The sequence below is a fragment of the Nannospalax galili genome, unplaced genomic scaffold, assembly GCF_000622305.1.
Source record: "Nannospalax galili isolate Female #2095 unplaced genomic scaffold, S.galili_v1.0 scaffold211, whole genome shotgun sequence".
Taxonomy (NCBI): domain Eukaryota; kingdom Metazoa; phylum Chordata; class Mammalia; order Rodentia; family Spalacidae; genus Nannospalax; species Nannospalax galili.
In genome coordinates, this window is record NW_008329624.1 from 3,650,488 (window position 1) to 3,667,016 (window position 16,529).

The 16,529-nt window shown below is 45.6% G+C and overlaps 1 protein-coding gene across 4 annotated transcripts in view; it reads left to right on the forward strand.

The window, feature by feature from the left end:
* Positions 1 to 16,529, forward strand: part of Sytl3 (synaptotagmin like 3) — a 69,909-nt gene that overhangs the window by 41,594 nt on the left and 11,786 nt on the right. For 2 of the 4 annotated variants that reach the window (XM_029566642.1, XM_008839590.3), the window contains exons 7-9: positions 2,867 to 2,991; positions 4,466 to 4,600; positions 16,339 to 16,520. In XM_029566642.1, the coding sequence (XP_029422502.1) occupies positions 2,867 to 2,991; positions 4,466 to 4,600; positions 16,339 to 16,520 (442 nt within the window). The remainder of the gene's footprint in view (positions 1 to 2,866; positions 2,992 to 4,465; positions 4,601 to 16,338; positions 16,521 to 16,529) is intronic. The other 2 variants (XM_029566644.1, XM_029566646.1) reach the window with 2 other exon arrangements.

The following is a 16,529-nucleotide window of genomic DNA, read 5'->3' on the forward strand; positions in this document are numbered from 1 at the left end:
ACCCTTCACTGGCCCTTGCTCCTCCTTCCTCCACAGGACACTGATTTATATTTCTTCGTGGTCTGAGTGATTCTTTGCATGTCTTTCTTCTGTTTTCCTGCATAAGTGCATACAGAAGAAAGCCCCACTCTGGTGGGAAGAAAGTGGATCAATTGTCTGGGGTCCTCAGGAAGGGGGTGTGAAGGGTCTGGAGCAATTCCAGGACCAGTGGCCCAGGACACAGAAGTTGGTTTCACACCACAGGAATTGAGAATACTGAGTGAGAATGACAATCTCGGGCTGCCAGTGTTGGTCAGAGCAGCCGGAAAAAATGAGAGACCCCTGTCCTTTATGAGATTTGTAAACGTCTGAGCAGTGGCCACAGAAATGCCCCCTTAGCAGGCAAAGAGGTGGAGACTGGGTCTCTCTTCACAACAGCCTGTTTCTTTCTGTTCCTTTCCCTGTCTCCTTAATCACACTGATGTGTAAGCCTACCTACCAGAACCCAACTGCTCAGGTTTTTCCTCTACCTTAAACTATAACCTTGAAATGAACCAAATTGGCATAGGCTTGGTGCAGGCACAGCTGGGGATAGTTTCTCCCAAGGGCTAGAAAACCCTTCATGGCCAGGCTGAGGGTGCCAGTTCTTTTCCACAGACCAGTGCCTCAAGATACTTCATGGTGGTAGACTAATGCTGGGATGGTGTGGCTCTCTGAGGAGAGAAGCTGGGAGGCAAGGTGGGCAAACTTGGTGGCCCGAGCTTGGGAAGCACGTCAGGGGTCCCTGTGTCTGGGAAGAGACCCCTCTAAGACACCCCTGAACTGTGCAGGCAGCAGACAGCCAGTAGGCAGCAAAGCGTAGCATCCTCTCAGGGCTGTGTCAGAGAGTGGACCAGTGGGCAGAAGGCTGGCTCGTGATGCTCTCAAGTCCCCAAGGGACATGCAGAAGCCAGAATGAGCTACACGCTAGATTTTGGAGACGGCACAGATGGTGAATGATTTCACAAATAACTTTGATATTCATGTTTTAAGAATATTTTGAATATCGTGTTAAACAGAGTTAAAATGAATATCACTTGTTTATTTTTACTTAATGTGGTCAAGATAAAAATTTAGAATTGCACACGTAACTCAAATTTTGTCTCTGAGTAGTGGTATGGCTATGAAGAAAGCTGGGGTGGGGGGCTTTGGGAAGGGAGGCGAACTTTGAGGAAGAGCCCAGCTGAAACGTGTCGCTTTCACTTCTGTGGGGCTCCTTCCCTCACACTCTGTTCACCTTCCATCTAATGTGGATGCCAAAATTCTTCTTTGTCTAATGTGGCCCACAGAAGCCAAAGGCTGAATACTATCATACTGAGAAAGCAATGTTTAAGGCATCTTTCCAGGGCATATTATCTGAAACAATTACCAGGACATCTCAGATCATACTTTCACCGCCCATCTAGTGGTCACAAGAAAAGGTATTTAAGTTGGAGTGGTGGCACACGCCTTTAATCCCAGCACTTGAGAGGCAGGGGCAGGTGGAGCTCTGTGGGGTTGAGGCCAGTCTGATCTACATATTGAGTTCCTGATCAGCTGGGCCTTTAGGGAGATGCTGTCTAAAAAAAGAAAAGAAAAAGTATTTAGTCATAAAATCTCTACCAGGAACCCCTAAGAAGCCAACTCGCTACAGCCACATTATCAGTCTAGGGGTAAAGGTGGTTCATTTTCTCAACTAATTAAAGAAAGGGCAGAAAAAAATCTCATACCATCAGAGAGCAAGACAGAAACAAATATTGAAAGATAAAGAATCACATCCAGGCCAGGTGTGGTGGTGCATGCCTTTAATCCCAGCACTCGGGAGGCAGAGGCAAGAGGATCTCTGTGAGTTCAAGGCCAGCCTGGTCTACGTAGTGAGTTCCAGGCCAGCTGGGGCCACAGGGACACCCTGTCTCAAAAAAGAAAAGAATCACATGCAGGACTGGAGAGATGACTTAGCGGTTAAGAGCACTGGCTGCTTTTGCAGAAAACCAGGGTTTTGTTCCCCAGCATTTACATGGCTGCTAACAACCACTCGTAACTCCCACTCCAGTTCCGGGGGATTCCACGCCCTCTTTTGACCACCACAGGCACTGCATGACTCAGGTGCACTTACATATAAGTAGGCAATACAGTTATACACATAAAATAAATAAATAAAATTAAAATAATAAAAAAGAATGAAGTCCATATACGTAAAAGAATCGCACACTCACAGAAAGACAAAGCTCTCACAAACACAGAGGGGCCCCAGAAGCCAAGAACCCAACATCCCTTAGGAAGGCCTGCATTTAGTGATTTCCCATCCCCTAAATTTGGATTGATCACCTTAAAGAAAAGGCTGATAGGTTTATGGCTTCAAACGAAGACATGTCCAGGTCTGGCTTCGGCCTTATCTGAACTTGTTTGGACTAATTGGCCAAGAAGAGAACCCTGCTGGCTAGAAGGGAAACCCCCAGGCCTTCGTTTCAGACCAAAAAGAAGACAGACGTATGCTCTCCGTATTACTCCTCAGTGACTCTGTTTGCCTAGCAGGTCTGGATGACTGGTTGATCATACAGATGACCTGGGATGCACAGGAACCTGGGTGGGGAAGTTTCCTTTCAACCCCATCAGACAGTAGTTCTGCCCGCAGAGGCATATGGCCAGTGTGCACACAGGGGGCCCTTGAAGGGTTCAGCCCTTGCCCTTCCCTGCCTCTGGCGTTCTCCTGGTGCCCTGTTTTCCTACACTGGACCTGCCACCCCTGCCTGCCTGTCTTTCTTGCCCTCCTGGGTCCTGGGCTCTGTGGATGGAGGGGAAGAGGGCTCCCTCAGGTCCTGGTAAAGCCACATGCTCCCAACTGTTGCCTCTTTTATTTGTCTTCTAGAACTCTCCAAGTCCCAGAATGACATGAGTTCTGAGAAGCATCTTCTAGCCATGGATCCCAGGCAGTGCATGGGCCAGACAGAGAGGCGGAGCCAATCAGACACTGCTGTGAACGTCACCTCCAGGGTACCCTAAAGCCTACTGCCTTCCTGCCATCCTTCCTGAGCTTTTTGGCCTTTTTCTCTCTGCATTATCTATTTTTCCTTTGATAGAAAGCCTTAAACACTCAGGGAAACGTAGTTATAATCTGAGTTTGAACACACCTGACCAAAGGAGGCTCAGAGTGTAAAATCCGAGCTGGAACGGTGTGGGGCTGTAATCCCAGCTCTTTGGGAGGTTGGGTCAGGAGGATGGCCTGAAGCCAGTTGGAAGCCAGGCTGAGCAACAGAGGGAGACACCCCACCTCCCCCGAAAAAAGAAAGAAAATAATGATTCAAGGTCACCTTGAGTGGAAAATTCTTTACAGCAGAGGTAGGCTTTAACCAGATCCCAAGTTCCTGGGGTTGCTTCTCTCTGTTTCAATACCGTGCCAAGAGCCACGCCTTAGCACCCTTTTCCTGAGGTCTGTCAGGCCTTCCTACTTCCATTCAGGGCCAAGAGCCTTTGGTTAAACTCTGCTCCGGTCTCTGGTGGAAAGTGGGAGATGTACGTGTTGCAGATACCTGGGCAGGCAAAAGGGTGGCTCTTTCTCTGGTATCTAAAGTAACAAAGCTCACCTGAGGAAGGAAGGCTGTTAGGGAAGCCATAACCCTGCTCTCCACTAGGTGGGCTATGTCCAAAGCAGGTGCCCTTAGCTCCAGACAAAGCTGGCTTTGGGGTTGAACACCCAAGTTCCAGTCCAGCTGAGGTGATCTGGCTAGGCAGGTGCTAGCACTTGTTGTTTTCAGGCTGATGTGAGCTCCTCAGGACACATGCCCCTCCTCTGTGGTCATAGGTTCCACCTGAGATGCCCCCAGAGTGTCCTATAGGAGAGGGTGGTGAGCTTAGTCCACTCTCCGACTGGAACATGCTCTAGCTCTTTCAAGATCTGGCTCTATCTGCTGCCCTCCATTTGAGCCCAGGATGCCCTTCAATAAAATGAAAGCACTAGTAATTCCCGTCTTCATTAACACAGGGTTCCTGTATGCATCTAGTGAGATATTTTAGCCTCCAATTTGCCATCTAAGTCGCCTAGATCTATTCTCTAAACTTCAGTATTCATTATGATGTGCCAGATTCTGTCCAGAGGTTTTACCTGGGCTGTCTAATTTTATTTGTGTAACTACACTTGGAAGTGGGCATTACAAGTGGCCCCAGTTTAGGTCCCACGCCCATGGCTACCTAGTTGGAAATAGGGAACACCGTGTTTGATCTGGCCCTGTCTTGGTTTGGAGACTGAGCTCTGGAATAGTGACTCTCCATAGATATCCCAAAGCCTGATGATTCTGCCGCAGGGCTCTGCAGATACGGTGTGTGCATCCAAACACAAGTGTGTCTTTCTACTCGGCCACAGGAGTTGGTGTGTTAGTAACATCAGTCCATAGATGCAGGCTGTGCTCGCTGGAATCACAGTCATATGGAGATGTGAACTATGATGCTAATTTTGTTTTACCCTGTCCAGAAGGTCAGCATGCCAGAAATTCTGAAGCCTTTCCATCAAGAGGATCTGAAACGCTCTCCTAGCCCTGTTTTGAAGCAAGATGCTCTCCCATTGAGTCCACCACCCAGCACTGTATTCTCTGGAGGCTTGAGACATGTGAGTCTTAAAACTCTTGGCACGGGATGTATGGTTAAGAAGACATCAGAGTGGGCCTGGAGATGTAGCTTAGTGGTAAAGCACAGACTTAGCATGTGCATGACTCTGGGTCTAACCAGGAACAAAAAACCAACTGAATAACATCAAACTAGCCTGGTAAGCAAGGGAAGGAGTGGACTGTTGTCTTGTAATAAACAGTGTAGCATAAGAGTAGAGTGTGGAGATATTTTACTTAGACTGGGGAGCCAGGGAAAGCCTCACAATACTTTGAGGGTCCTCCTCCTCCTCCTCCTCCTCCTCTTCCTCTTCCTCTTCCTCTTCCTTATCTTTGAGACAGAATCTTACTGTGTATTCCTGGCTGGCCTGGAACTCACTATGTGGACCAGGTTAGCCTTGAACTCACAGAGATTTGCCAGGCTGAACTTCCTAAGTGCTGGGATTAAACGTCTGTGTTACCATGCCTGGCTTCTTCTCTTAGCATCTTATTATGAGCATTTTTATGCCATCAGAAAGCAGTTAATTACAAAAATAATTATGTCTTTGAATGAGCTTTTAATTTTGATAGTCTATCAGATTTTTCTTTGATGATTATGACCATGTTTTGTGTATCTACAGGTAGTGAATATGGTCTCCTGTTTCTGTCTAGAAGGTTAATAAGAATTTACCTTTTATGTTTAGATCAATGTTCCAGCTTGTTGTTTTATAAATTGTATGATGTACAGGTTGAGGCTAATTGTATGTGGCTATTTAGTCAATCCAGTATCATTTGTTCTAAAAAGGTTTAATTCCACCAGTGACTTTGTCATTTTTGCTCAGTCAAGTCTCCATATGAGTGCAGCTGTTTTTCTGAACTCTGTTCCCCTGGTCACTAGGTCTATCCTTATGCCCAGACCACCTTGTCTTGTTTTTAGCATTGTCTGAAGTGTTGAACTTGGATAGTCTATGTCTTTCAAGTTCTTTTTCAAAATTGCTTCATAATATTTTAAATCTATTCTCTGTTGATAGATGGGCATTTGAATTCATTTATTCACCCATTTTACTATTCACAATCAAGTGGTACTCATGCCAGAATTGTGACAGGGAGTGCCGAGGCCTCCGTTAACAGTCTGGTGCTAACAGTCCTCATGTTTGTGTTGCTGTCATGAAATACCACAGCTTTGGTAATTTGTAAACAACAGAAATGTACTTCTAGTGGGTCTGGAAAATGGAAGTTCAAGATCAAGGCACTTGCAAACTCAATCTGTTAAGGGTTCATTTGCTGCTTCATCATGGGCATCTTCTGACTGTCCTCACAGGGGTGGGGCGAGAAGCAAGGGCTCCCCCATTTGTGAGGGCTCTGCTCTCTGACCTAATCACTTCCTCATTCTATTACCATGGGGTAAGGGTTTCAGATCTCCTGTTTGAGGATAGCTTAACACCCGGGGTTGCTTATGTTTAAGAACAGTCTGGAAAGATGAACGGTCAGAGAATGTTTTTGCAAAGACCAGGCGAGCAAGGCTGCATCCCAATCCTTCTCTTCTGGTGTGAACCCCTCTGGTGGGTGTGGAGCAGTGAAGGTACAGTCCCCTATACTTCAGGGGGGGTAGGGACTCTGGAATCTAGCCATTGTGAGCCTGAGGTTGATCCAAAAGGAGACCAGCCCAGAAGGACAAGGCTTAATCTTCACAGGGCACCAGAGGGACAGTTTTCCCCACACTACCCAACATCCTGCTAGAGTTAGCCCCAAGTCTCTTCTTTAAAAAAAAAAAAAAATTAATCTCAGCAGTCTGGAGGCAGAGGCAGGCAAACCTCTGTGAGTTCAAATTCAGCCTGATCTACTTAGTGAGTTCCAGACCAGCTAGGGCTACAGGGAGACTGCTTCAAAAAGACCAAAAAGAATTATTTTTAAATTTTATGTATATGAGTATGTTTTCTGCATGTATGTAAGTACACCCATGTCATTCAATGCCTGTGGAGGTCAGAAGAGGGTGTCAGATTCCCCTGGAACTGGAATTACAGATGGTTGTTAGCCACCATGTAGGTTCTGGGAATTGAATCCAGGTCCTCTGCAAGAGCAACCAGTGCTCTTAACCACTGAGCCACCTCTTCAGCCCCCAAGTTCCTCTTTACAGCTCCAGAAATAATACACCACCTAGAACACCTGATAGTCCACAGATTCCTGTGCAACCCTGCTCCCATCTTCCTTTGTCCCTGCTGCCTCCACTCAACCACATTGGCCACTCACTGGTCTCTGAGTCCCGAAACAAAACCGACATTGCCCAGCCACACCCTGCTTCTTTAAGGCTCCTCCAGAGAAGTCTCCCACCCTTCTTACCTGCTCCAGGTCTATTGTGTCCGTAGCACTTTCACCTGCGCTCTAGTTCACCTTTCTGCCCTTTGTCAGCTGTCCCTAGAATGCAATTCCCATGTCCCTGAGCGGTGTCTGACACGCATGTGGCTCTTGATAAATACTTACTGGGTGACTGGATCAACCCCAATCATAGCATTTGTGCTCCAAAACCTGTGCACTGTTCCTAATATCATGTAACCTTGTGGTGGGTGCTGTCAGCCCATTTCACAAGTGAGCAAGCTGAGTCCAGAGGTCAACTGGCTTACTAGAGGCCTAAGTGACTACAGGACTCGGAGTCAACGAACCCCGGGACCATAAAATGGATACCCAGCCATGTGGTACCATCCACAGGTTTGTGGAGCTCTTCTATGGACTAATTTTCCTGTCTTACACGGGACTGGGTTCACTTCCCTCCCTTACAGCTGATCCCTACCTGGAAAATCTTCAAGAGTTAGGTAGGGCTGGGCTGAAGAGAGAGCTCAGCAGCTAAAAGCTCTTGCTGCATGAGCCTGATGACCTGCATTCAAATTCGGTGTAAAAACCTGGTGGTGTGGCATGTGTCTATAATCCCCACATTGCTACGATGAGATTGAGATAGGAGGTGAAGACACCCCAGAAACTCAAGAACTGGCTAACCACCATGGTGTATATACATGAGGAAAACGAGGCTGGCACTGGAGACTGTCCTCTGGCCTATACATGTACATTGTGGCATGTGTGTGCCCTCACACACAAACATACATACACATACATCATACACAAAAATAATTTAAAAAATATTTTTAAGTTAGGGCAGAACCCATCGTGGTGGTGCACACCTTTAATCCCAGCACCTGAGAGGCAGAGGCAGGCAGATCTCCTTCAGATTGAGGCCAGCCTGGTCTATATAATGAGTTCCAGGCCATCTGGGACTACCTGGGAAACCCTGTCTCAAAAACCAAAACAAAGGGCTGGAGAGATGACTCAGCAGTTAAGAGCACTGACGCCTCTTGCAGAGGACCTGGGTTCAATTCCCAGCACCCACATGGCTGCTAACAACTGTAACTCCAGTATCAGGGGAATCAGACACCCTCCTCTGACCTCCAGGGGCACTGTACGACACAGGTGTACCTACATACATGTAGGCAACACACTCATACACATAAAAGAAAAAAACAAAATAAAAATAAAACAAAACAAAACAACAGGAACAGCAAAAAGAGGGCTGACACTGGGCTAGGGAGGAGGGCATTGGGATCTGCTGTTTTCTTAAGAAAGTTGCTTTAACTCACTGCAACTCAGTGGGGCACTCCATTTTAATCCCTTCTAATGATGTGTACCCTCAAATTTATGTTGGAGAGGTTAGATTATTGTGCTTAATTGTAATTTCTTCCTTTTGAACCAAAGTAGTGTTTGTCTGAGGAAGCCAGACTCCAACAAGACAAATAACTGGTTATTGCTTCTTGTCCAAAGATGTTGCACATCCTTCTGAAAGAAATTCACACCTCTGAGGAACAAGGAGTGGGGCTAGAAAAAAAGCGTATGAATTCTCCACTCACAAATAGACAGTAAACAGAGAAATTTGCCCAACGTCCCAAGTAGTAGAATCAGGGTGAAATTAGAGCAAGCTACTATCTTGGGGACAACTTTAATAACTTCAAAAAATGCTGCCAGCAAGGAGGGAGAGTAGCAGGCGTCTGAAAACTGCTTGGTGAATGGAAAGTGCTCCAGCCTCTCTAGAGAGTGATTGGCAATAAATATATATCAGCCTTTGAAGTGTGTTCTCCCCTCCTCCCACCCTGGGGGCCTTGTGCACGCTAAGTACATCCTCTATGGCCAGGCCACATTCCCATCCTGCAGGCTCTCTTTAACAATTTAATATGTAGGAAATAGTCTTTAAAAATTGTCCTGAATGTTGCCTCCTGTGCGCACATGTAGAAGTCCAGGGCAGCATTGTGTATAATAGTTTTACTTTCAAAAATTTGGCAGCAACCAAAAAGCAGGCTATGGAGCATGTGTGTACAGGATGATTTTAATTATGTGTGCTCCAAAATAAGGGATATTTGGGAGGGAGTTAGTTCACAGGTAATGAAAGCATAAAGATGAGCAGGGATGGTTAAGCAGTTTTGAAACAGCCTGTTCACAGGGACAGGGAGGAGGGGCTGACTAAGGGAGAGGGATATAGGGCACTTCGGAGACCCTAATGATGTTTTTTTTTTTCTTTTCTTTTTAATCGTGTGTGTGTGTGTGTCTGTGCTGTGCTGTGTGTGTCTGTGCTGTGTGTGTGTGTGTGTGCATGAGCATAGGCATGCACATGTCATGACGTGTGTGGAAGTCAGAAGACAGCCTCAGGTGTGGATCTTCACCTCCACCTTGTTTGTTGCTGCTTATATGCTAGGCTAGCTGGCCTGCAAGCTTGCCAGGCCTCTTCCCATGACTGCCTCCCATCTAGCTGTAGGAGTTCTGGGACTGCAGATGCATACTATTGCATCCAGCTTTATGTGGGTTCAGGGGATCCAAACTGAGGTCCTCGTGCTTGTATGGCAAGTGCTTTACCCACTGAGTCATCTCCCCAGCTGTGATGTTCTTTTTCTTAAGCTGAGGGCAGGGATGGATGTTACTTTCATAGATCTCATGATTATTATTTAACTATACTTCTGTATTCTAGGAACTCTTTATGTATTATACATTTTACAGTCAAAAGGCAGAAGATAGGTGCTGGATAGCTTCAGTTGTCAACTTGACACACCTGGGTGGAGGGAACCTCATTTGAGGAATTACCTCCATTGGATTGACCTGTGACCATGTCTTTGGGGCATTTTCTTGATTGTTGAGTGATGTGGGAGGGCCCAGCCCACTGTGGGTGGTGCCACAGGGTAGGGTAGGGTCCTGTGTTGTATAAGAAAGCAGGCTGAGCACAGACCAGAGGAGCAAGCAAGTAAGCAGCATTCCCATGTAGTCTTTGCTTCAGTTCCTGCTTGAGCGTCCTCCCTGGCTTCCCTTGATGAAAGACTGTGATGTAAGCTGAAGGTGAAATAAATCCTTTTCTCCCCGGGTTGGTATTGGTCAGAGTGTTTTATCACAGCAATAGAGAAGCTAAGACAATAGGAAAAACAAAAGATTTGTCCAGCTTGCAAAGTGAGCCCAGATGGTGTGGAATGCTTTTGGTTTTGGTTGGTTGCTTTTATTTGTGTGTGTGTGTGTGTGTGTGTGGTTTGTTTGAGATGGTATTTCACTATATAGTGCTGGCTGGCCCGGAACATGCTATGTAGACCAGACTGACCTCAAACTCAGATCTGTCTGCCTCTACCTCCCATGTGCTGGGATACCATGCCTGGCAGATGGTATGAAATCTTTATCAGGAGAATGCACTTTCTGTACAGGCGGGTTTCACCCATGCATTAATTGGCTGAACTGCCTCACAACTCTAAGAGGGAGATTCGCCTTTACAAATGAGGAAACTAGCTGGGCGTGGTGGCGCACCTTTAATCCCAGGACTTGGGAGGCAGAGGGAGGTGGATCTCAGTGAGTTCAAGGCAGACCTTGTCTCAAAACAAACAAACAAAAAAACACAACAACAAAAAACAAAAGAGGAAACTGAGGCTGTGCAGAGGGAGAAAATTGCTGGAGACCACACTGCCAGCAGGGGTCAGGCCAGGACCGAAAGGCTGTCTGGACCCATGACCCACTAACGTGCTTTGCATTAATGCTCCTTATGTTCTTGATTACCAGGCGTCATTACTTGTAAAAAGATGGCTGTGGTTTTCCTAGTTTCCCTGCCTTTGTGAAATAGAAGGACCCAGGGCTTTGCTTGAGGTGACAATAAATGGCCTCATGACCTTTAAGGTCCCTGGCAAACAGAATCCCTGCCTGCCTGCCTGTGGTGTGTGGATCTTTGCTTTAACCTGGATTGACTTTTTCTTTTTAAGGCAAACAGTGCCAATGGCTTCCACAGGAACCAGGATCAGTCCTTCGTTGCTCTTTCAGGCCAGAACCCTTCAGTTGAGTCAATTTGCCATTCTAAGCTTGCTCAGAGGTCCTGGCTCCAGGGAAAAACAACTGAGCCCCTGAAAGGTGCCAGTGGGTGGGTTATCAGCCATCTCCTAAGGAATTTGGTGCTCCCTTTCACTGAGGGAAACTACCTCCCTTGCCCCTGGGCTGAGTTAGCGAGGGGCTGGGACCTCTTCAAGCTTTGCTTCAGATTCACAATGCAGTTTTGGGCCTCTTTCAACCTGGTTTGACCTCTGGTTATCCATTTATAACATGGAACCATTCACTGGAGCACATCCTGGGTGCTTTGGAATTCTGGGCACCAGCTGGATGAGCCCAGGTGAGCAGCTCTGTTCCATGGAGAGAGGCACACAGCACGGCAGGCAGAATGCTAAGACACTTGATTCACCAGCTGGTGAACGTCTATGTTCACTACTACGTCACCAACTCCAAACGTGCTCCAACACTGCCCGCATCCCCTGTGTTTGTCTGGTTAACTCAGTTGTCTGTGTTCCAGTGCAACCATTTCAGAGCTGCTCCAGTCATTTCACACTATGCTGCCTCTTCATTCTCTTAACAAATCTGCTTTCTTACTGCTGAAAATGAAGAGAAAAGGGGAGGGGGAGATGGGGAGGGGAGGTGGGAGGGTGAAAGAAGGGAGACAAAGGCAATGAATGAAGAAAAAGGAGCTGGGTGCAGGGACCCAGTTGGAATCCACTCCCCACACCTGCCTCTCTACCCTCCCTCTGTTCCTCCCTCGATACTCCGGGCCATCTTTGATCGTCTGTCTCCTTGGAACCTTCGTTCCGCCACCTGTCCCCCTCTCACTTGTATACTCACCTGGATCCTTTTCTGCTCGCCTTAAACCCAAGTCTCTCTTATTAAAACAAAATGAATTGAGTCAAAACATCTACACTCGATCTTTCATTCTTCTCTAGCCTCTGTTCCTTAGCCAGCCTTTCTGGGCCCTTCCTAAAGGCTGTGTCCACGTTTTCAGCCCATCTCAGTCTGCCTTCTGGCACCTTCACTCTCTGCTAGTGACCTTCACTTCACAGAGTCTAGCAGCATCTTCTGACCTTTCACTTGGCCTTTTCCCAGCATCCAACACTGCCCAGCTTACTTTCCTTAAAGCCCACGATGGTCTGCTTTCACGGCATGGTGTTATCGTTGTTTCTGTCCCACTTCTCCAGCTGGACCCCTTTAGTGAGACTCATCTCTTCCATTACACTGTGACTCCATGAAAACAGGGCTGTGCATTATCCTCAGCGTCTGGCTTATGGAAAATCTCTAACAGTGCTTATGTAGTAAGCGAAGTTCGTGAAGTATTTTGATTTTTTAAAGTCTGTGTAAATGTTAGGGCATGAAGTATGTGCTGCCTTGGACCTTAAGGAGCAATGGAACTCAGAAGTCTCAAGTGCTAGTCCTAACTCTTTGTAATGTTAAGTGACAGCCCACTGGGTTTCATCTTCTTCATCTGTCAAGGGCAGTGGCAAAATTAGCCTTACTCATTCACACAGCATGCAGATCAATACTAATACCACCAGTAATTATAATAGTTAATGTGCATTAAGCTGAGTCAAATGCCATGCTTAGATTTCACCTACATTACCATTATTACTATTGTGCATGTGTGTCTTTGTGGTGTATGTATGGTATGCATATTTGCACGAATGCTGGGGGTTTGAACTCGTGTTCTCAGGCATGTAGAACAAGTGCTTTATCAACTGAGCCATCTCCCCAGACCCTCTATCCCTTTGTTTTATGACTTTTTTGGGATTTATAAGATCTTCTTTCTATCAAAGTATGATTTGGATGTAAAATGACCTCCACAGGCTCATGTTTTTGAATGCTTGGTCCCCAGCTGATGGTGGCGTTTTGGGAGATTATGTAAGAGGTGGGACCTGTGGGAAGTAGATTGCTGGGGAGGGACTCAGGGTTATAACCCAGCTCTGATTCTGCTTTCCTGTCACTGCTGTCATGCCATCCCCCGACTTGATGGACTATATCCCCCCAAACTGTGAGCCAGAACGACTCTGTCCTCCCTTAAGGGAGGAAGTTGCTTCTTTTATTATAATACTTTTATAAATTCTTTGAGAATTTAATACATATACAATGTACATTGATCATATTCCCCCCCAGCTCCTCCCAGATCTACCCTCCCACCCCCACTCCCAACTTCATATCCTCTTTTTTTTAAAAGACCCCACTGAGTCCAATTTCTGCTGCTTGTATACTCATAGATATAGTTGAATTGCTTCTTGTTAGGTATTTGATCACAGTGATTATAAAAGCAACTAATAGGTATCATTCCTGTTGAGGAGTAAGCAGGATAAGTCTAATGTCTCTCCCAGTAAAAGGCAATATGTTGTCCCTGCTTTGCCATTAAGATTTGATTTTTTTTCGCAGTTTTATTATATGCCTATACATTTTAATTTTTTAAAAATATTACTTTTGAATATATAGTTTATCTCTTCTCAATCTTGTAAAATTCTTAGCCCTTATGTCTTCGAATACCAGCTGCCCCATTTTTCTTTGTGACGTTCCAAATGCATATTCTACATTTCATTACGTCCAGTGCGTCCTGTATGCTTTCTAGTCATCTCTTTTTTGCTCCACTATGTTTTCTACTGACCCACTTTTCAGTATTCTAATTCTTCCTTTAGCTGTATCTAATCTTAAGTCCATTTGTGGAGTACTCAATTTCAGTTGCTTTTTGTTCTTTTATAGATTCTAGTTCTCTGAAGAAAATTTCCATCTTATCTACTTTCTTCATCTATTGATCACCATTATTTTTTGAGACAGTCTCGCCATGGAGCCTTGGCTGGCCTGGAACTTACTATATAGACCCGACAAGTTTCAAACTCAGAGGGCTGGGATTAAAGTTGTGCCTCACAATACTGGATAATCACTATTACCTTAAAGTTTGTATCAGTATCTTGACCATCTGGGATCTGTTTTTATTGCGTTTTTCCTCTGCTGTTCTTGGATCCTAGACTTAAGGTAGCCAACCATACACCCTTATTCAGAATTCTTTGGGTTTTAGTACTTCAACTGCTATATCCCAGGAAATCCCCCTGTGCTGAGGAAACTGGGGCAATTGTTACCTTTTAGTCCTGGTATGTCTGATAGTAATTTTTTATTGGATGTTGGAAATTATGTATGAAAAACAGATAATTTGAGACTCAGAAAGATAGCTTCCTTCAGAGAACTTCCTCTCACTGTCAACAGCAACTAGGGTAGAGTTAAATAGTCTTTAATCCACCCTGGGATTGAGCCAATACAGAGCTGGGCTCAGTCTTTGTGAGGATTGACCAGTTGGACCTTACTTCCAGTAAGAGATCCTTTGAGGGGCTCCACGGACAGTTGAGGGGCTCCACGGACAGTTGAGGGGCTCCACGGACAGTGTAGCTATTTACCACCCTTGTGGTAAGCTTGAACTCATTTTTTTCTCAAGCACAATGACACTTCTGAAGGTATTCCTGAGCTTCTCTGTGTGGCAGCCACAGTTTTTGATTCAGCAAAGACCTTGCGTGGAAGGCAGCCGGTGATGCTGTGCTCAGACCATGTCCCTTTTCCCTGGGGACTTGGCTTCTCATTTTGAGTGCTTTCATAGCTTTGGGGCTGCCTTTTGTTTCCCAAGCCTGTCTGACTGCCAAATCCTTTGCTTAGTGTCTGTGTCTTTGTTTAGAGGAACTTTTCCATCCTCCAACCTGGTATGGCTTCCAGGTCTGCAAATGCCATCAAGAGAGAAGCAGCCCAGAGAACCAGGTTGATTCTAGCATGCTTCTTTTCTCCTTAGCACCTTGGAGCCCAGGGTCCTGGCTGTCTTGGTAGCTCCACAATGTCTTGAAACTTTTTTTTTTTTTGGTATGAATGTAGCATGCACGTGTGAGGGTACGATTGCCTATGTATATGTATGTTAGTTGAGGCCAGGGGTGGACATCAGGTGTCCTTCTCCTGTGGCATTCTACCTTATTTTTTGGAGACTGGGTCTCTCACTGAACCTGAAACTCACATTTCAGCTAGACTGGCTTTCCAGCAAGTCTCTAGATCTGTCTGCCTGTCTCCACCTTCCCAGTGCTGGGATTACGGGCATGTACCACCGCGATCAGCTTTCTACATGGGTGCTGGGTATCCAAACTCAAGTCCTCCTCCTTGAGCAGCCAGCATGCTACCCTCTGATCAATCTCCCCGGCCCTGTGTCTTAGAATATCTGGGTTGTTTAATTCAGCTCCCTAACTGTTCTTGTCAGATAAACTGTCATCACACAGTGTAATCTGACTAAACCCAAAGTCAGGTCCCATAATGAGTGCCAGGGTGTTTTGGTTTGTGATTGTTTTTTTGCAGTCCTGGGGACTGAACCTAGAGACTCAGGCATGGCAGGCAAGGGCTTTACCACTGAGGTATATGCCCCGCTGTTTCAATGACCAGAATTCAACTCCTCTGTTTATCCACCTGTTCTCCCAGCAGCTCTTCTCGACAACCCCTCTCGCCTCTTCTCCCCTGCCTTCATTTTTAACATACCCTCATCACGGTGCCTCCCCATTCTGCATGCCCTGTATGTGTACTATTGTAAAGTTGCTTCCCATCCTAACAGTCCTATGGTGTGGTCAGATATTTTCCTGAGCCTGTGGCTAGGTGTGGAGATGCTGGCTGTATTCTTGGTTTTAGTTGTTTTAGGTTCCAGTCCCTCTGAGTTGGTTTGGTTTTTATCTCTTTCTGCTGGTTCTGGCTCTCTACCATAGGCTTTTCAGGGTATTGTATGGTGCAGAGGAGCTGCTTGGTATTAGAAGCAGAAATCATTTAAAGTTTCAATGTTCCTATACAGTCCACATTGAAACTCACTGCATACAAATGATAGCAGTTGTTTAAGCAAATTTAATAGTGATAAAGTGGCTGACTTGGTCTTTTAGGCACAGGCATCCTGTGTTACCTATCTTGATTTATCATCTAAGCTTAGACTGCTCTAATTTATGAGGGTAGTTTCACTTTTTATTTTCAGCGCCCATAAAAATTTAAATACAATTTATTATCTTTGCATACTCTACAAGGCTCATTCCACTTAGTCTCCTCTGTAACCCTGAGACCAGTGTTACTTTTCTCTGTCAGACTTTGACACAGCCAGTGAGCCATCCATGAAATCCGGGTCTATCTGACCCCAATCTCGGCTGCTTTATACACATCTGTTCTACAGTGAACACTGTCTTGTCCAAGAGCTATCTTGGCAGAATTGCATGGGAGATGGTCACTTCCTCCCAAGTGACTTGTGAGAATGGGATTGTGTAGCCCTACCAGGTGGCAACTTACTTTGGCAAAGCACAACCTGATGCATTTATTAACTTAATAGGAGTCAGGATACGTGCTCTGTGTGAATTATGATTTATTTTGAAATCAGAACTGTAAAAATTTAACTGATTATGCCTGTCATTATTGATTTCAGGGAAGCTTAATTAGCATTAACAGCACCTGCACAGAGATGGGTAATTTTGACAATGCTAATAATGTCACTGGAGAAATAGAATTTGCCATTCGCTACTGCTTTAAAACCCAGTCTTTAGAAATATGCATCAAGAGCTGTAAGAATCTTGCTTATGGAGAGGAAAAGAAGAAAAAGTGCAATCCGTAAGTTTT